Source organism: Berghia stephanieae, chromosome 1, assembly GCF_034508935.2.
Source record: "Berghia stephanieae isolate SIO BIC M18660-M18661 chromosome 1, UCSD_Bste_1.3, whole genome shotgun sequence".
NCBI classification, from domain to species: domain Eukaryota; kingdom Metazoa; phylum Mollusca; class Gastropoda; order Nudibranchia; family Aeolidiidae; genus Berghia; species Berghia stephanieae.
Genome location: NC_088360.1, coordinates 91,934,505 through 91,938,938, shown reverse-complemented (window position 1 = coordinate 91,938,938; position 4,434 = coordinate 91,934,505). Strand labels below are relative to the sequence as shown.

At 31.6% G+C, this 4,434-nt stretch overlaps 1 protein-coding gene across 2 annotated transcripts in view; it reads left to right on the top strand.

Moving 5' to 3' along the window:
* The first annotated feature begins 553 nt into the window (after window positions 1-553).
* Window positions 554-4,434, top strand: part of LOC144962005 (vacuolar protein sorting-associated protein 54-like) — a 35,504-nt gene continuing 31,623 nt past the window's right edge. Inside the window, exons 1-4 of one of the 2 annotated variants that reach the window (XM_078895003.1) lie at window positions 554-652; window positions 1,102-1,490; window positions 3,128-3,423; window positions 3,932-4,025. In XM_078895003.1, coding sequence (XP_078751129.1) covers window positions 1,232-1,490; window positions 3,128-3,423; window positions 3,932-4,025 — 649 coding nt within the window. In that variant the 5' untranslated portion in view covers window positions 554-652; window positions 1,102-1,231. The remainder of the gene's footprint in view (window positions 653-1,101; window positions 1,491-3,127; window positions 3,424-3,931; window positions 4,026-4,434) is intronic. The other variant, XM_078895010.1, reaches the window with a different exon arrangement.

Here is a 4,434-nt window from a genome sequence, read left to right as displayed (position 1 = left end):
TTCGCTCTCTCCAATATGCCCTTAACGTTTTCATCACGATCGCGCCGTAGGTGGCACGAGTCTGTCAACCACCAAGCGACGAGCTAGCAGAGTGATCTCTCCCTTAGTTTCATTACTCCAAGATCACAGCCACGTCAAAATGTCTGAAATTACGATCAGTCTTGCCTTCTTCTTCTTCTTCTTTCTTTTTTCCTATTTTTCTTCTTCTTTTTTTTTTAATTTTTGTAAAAATCATTTTTGGAAATGCTAATTTATTTTTTAAATAACAACTCTTTTTTGCGTACAATCATCAAAGCTCAGGAATATAACAACTCATACTTTGCTATTTTACAGACATAATGACAGAGACTGATTTTTAACGTGATTTTTAAACCTGCCTCTTTCGTTGTTACCCACTTATTATTTCAGAAGATAACATTGCTTTGAAATTGCAGGCGATACAAAGTATGTCTCTCTTTCTCTACGAACTCAATCTGATATTTTACTTTAAAATACCGCAAATACACGCCGGTTACAATGTATTTTGTTAAATTAATGCCTACAATTTCTCGACATGTTAGACAAATGATCATACAACATGGCAGTCAACATCGTCAACAATAGATTTCGAATGGAAATTGAAATTATTTTTCTTCATGGGTTGTAGTTGACAGTAAAATTCATTTGGTTTATATTTTGTGATTATTTATTATTAAGTTGCCAAGCCCTGAACCGTCAGTATGACTTATATAGCTCCACCGACTGTCACTTTTCAATTCTCAAGAACCTGGTTTCCTTATTATTATTATCTCACGTTCCGGTATACCAATACTACTAATACCATACCAATAATACCACCGCTTCTACTCTAATACTAATAGAATAGACTCTAAGATTGACATACATTATGTTATGATGCATGGTAACAATGCTATGTTTTCGCAGATAAACTCAATTGGATATAAAAGTTCATTGCCTGGCAACAGAATCCAGTAAGATGTCAATTAGTGCCTTCGATATGAATCAAATATGTAACAATGTAAAATTTTCGCATTAATAATCGAAAGATGTTAATGTTACATTACATTATATTTTTAATTTTCCTTTTTTTTCCTCCTCCAGATGAGCATCCTCAAAATCAGTCATGCATGCAACATCAAAACTATCTATTCCATTGACTTTCACTGTGAAGTTGTGATTTATCTTTGAAGAAATCTCTATGTAGTGGCAGTGGTGTATAAGATTAATTGCAATGTCCATTATATCCTCGAACCAAACAAGTGGTCAAATTCCTGCCTGGAAAAGATGCAATTTCTGTCAAGGTGTTCAAACTTTAAAATCTCCAAAAGAGTTCAGCCAACATCTCAGAGACTTCCACTGCTCCAAAGAAGGAGGATCATATGTCTGTCGATATGGGATAAATAGAGTCTGCCCATCTTTGCCCCTGGAAGGTGTCAGTGATGTGGATTATGATGACCATGTCCTCAAGTTTCACATATACAGTAATAATTGTAAGTCTCTCCTTTCTTTCGCACATGTAATTGATACTTTGTTAGTCAGGTAATTCACTGAAATTTGATTCAAATTTATTTATTTGAAATGACTTTATATAATAGACATTATTATTATCTTAATTATAATAAGATTATACATTAGTGTGATCAATCCAGTTGAGGATAAATAATGTTTTCACTTCATTTGTTCATTCATTTAATTTTTTTTCTTTCTTGCAAACATAGCTATTGCTTTTACAAAAGGTACATTTTTTTAAAAAACTAAGCAACATATACAGGTTTTTAAACATAGAATGATGCTTTATACTTTATAATATATTATTTTTATTTATTTTATTTTAAAATTTTAATTCATATTATTTAAAAGCTGAATATCTTGTTGCCTAAATCAAAATGATAAAGTGAATACATGTAATATTTTCATTTGATTTTATTTATAATATCCTCACTCTATTTTCTTTCTGATCCTCGCCCATCATTGTGTTGATTTGTTTTTCATTGAAAAATGTGTCAGGATTTTTTATTCATATAAGATATATATATATATACTTATTAATAATAATAGTGCACATTTGTTAAGTACAGCTTATCCCATGTTATGCAGGTTCTGGGCGCGTTACAATGACATGTAAATATATCCTCAATTTCATTACATCCATGCACAGCATGATTGCTTCCACAAACACTTAAATATGCATACACACACATGCACGCACACAAAATCATTCCTTGGAGTAGCTGCTCACTGAAACATGACAGAAATAGATGAGTTTTCAGTTTCTTTTTAAATGTTTCTAGGGATATTGATTCACTAAGGGCAATTTATTCCAAATTCTAGGGCCGGACCAAGCAAAGCTTTTCTCCCTGGCTTTAGATTTAGTTTTTGAATCGGGAGAGGAATGATGACATCTTACCATTTCTTATATCTCAATGAGCTCTGTCAGATAAGAAGAGTCGCTGTTATCTAGACATTTAGAAATTAATGTTGCTACTTTATATGCTATACGTTCTCTCACAGGCAACCAGTGTAGGTCCATCATGAGAGGTGCTGCTTCATATTGGCACTTCTTTTTCATTACTAAGCATGCTCCATTGTTTTGAATGATTGGAAAGAACGAGTATTTTTGGTTGATGTTCCAGAAAGTAAAGAGTTACAATCATCTAATTTTGAAAAAAACTAAGGCAGATATTAATTTTTGACAGGCATCTTTTGTTGTAAAATATCGTATAAACTTACATTTTTTATATCTACAAATTTCTTTTTTAATTGACATATTTCTTCATTCATCGAAAGGTCCGAATCAAGCATGACCCCAAGATTCCTAACTTTATTGACAAAAGGCACATTGATGTTGTTTATTTCCAACAAAGTTTGATCAGTTTTTACATTTTTTTTCTTGTTCCCAACGATGAACACCTAAGTTTTGTCCACATTCAATTGTTATTTATTCTTTCCCATCCATTCGCTATATCCGTATATCTATACATCTAATAAACAAGCCTAGTATCAAATGTGATATAAATTTGGAAATTATCATTATCAGTTTTTTCAGCCCAGAAAAAATGTGTATGAAAATTTTTATGATGACTTTGATATTTTGTTAAATAATGTTAAATAATGTTTCTATTTTCAGCTGGAGCAAGAGATAAAATTATTGAACGTAGACATCAAGAACGTGGAGTGCACAATGGTGAAAATCAGTCCAATACAGATCCAAACATTGTTCAAGACCAATATCGATGGACAATTCACAATGCTAGTGTGAATATGCCTGCTTTACTAAATGATCCCAGACTAGCTAAAAGAGAGACAGACTTTTTCACAAAAACTTGGGGTCAGTCTTTTGAAAAATTTGAAATCCTTCCATCTCCATATCTACCAGAAATAGGACCAGCGCATTTTGAAAAATACATCAGAAAAACTTCAGGGGTAAGCTTATTATATTTATTTATTTATTATGATTGATACTGTCAATTTTAAATTAAATGACTAAATTTGTCTCAGTTGATATTTACATTCAGACAGTTTGGAAAAAAGAGATTTATGATTGACATGGGGTTGCTTTTACTGAGACTGTTTTATTAGCAGACTTGTTGACTTCTACAAAAAAAAAAAAATAATAATAATGAAAATAATGGTTAAATAAATTGAAACGTACAATATAAAAAAATCTTACAGAAATTGGTTTTAATTTCAAATTTGTTCATCCATATATAAATATGGATTCTTACAGCCTATCAATATCAATCTTCATTAGATTAGATATTTCCTTAGGTTTCTTGAACAATTTGCTTGATTGTAGGAATCATCATTACTAATTTTAAATTCTTGGCCTAGGAGCTCTGTGGAATTTGTTTTTTTTTCGTCTTTGGGAATAATTGTTATATTGATTTAAATAAGATTATTATTTAAAGCTCACTGTTGCTATTATCTACAGAGATTGAAAAAGCACACAAAAAGCAAAGAAAGATTATCTGATCCCGAGGAGGCCAGAAAGGATAATTTTCCAAATCTTCACCTCAGACAAATAGGTAAAATATGCCTGCATTTTATCCTTCTTGAATATCAGACGTCCTTGACATTTCATGTTATATAATAATAATAATAATGAAATAAGGGAAATGCTATTTGCAGATGTCGCAGCTCTGTCAGGTCTGTTAATCTTCCGAAAATTGTCATATTTCTGACAGTACATCTTTGCTTGATAAATGCTCTCAAATGTCAGTGTAAAAAGAAAAAGAAAGAAAAGAAAATCTGTCGCATCAAAAGACAAAACAAACATAAAGGAAAAACAAATGGGTTTTTTTTCGTCGCCTCAAACAAAATCAGTTTTTTATTCCATTTCGAAAAAACAAACTGATGATCAGCATAAAGAACAGGATGTCCCCTCTACACCAGCAATTCGCATTGACAACAAGGAACTAGAAGTCACTGATCACT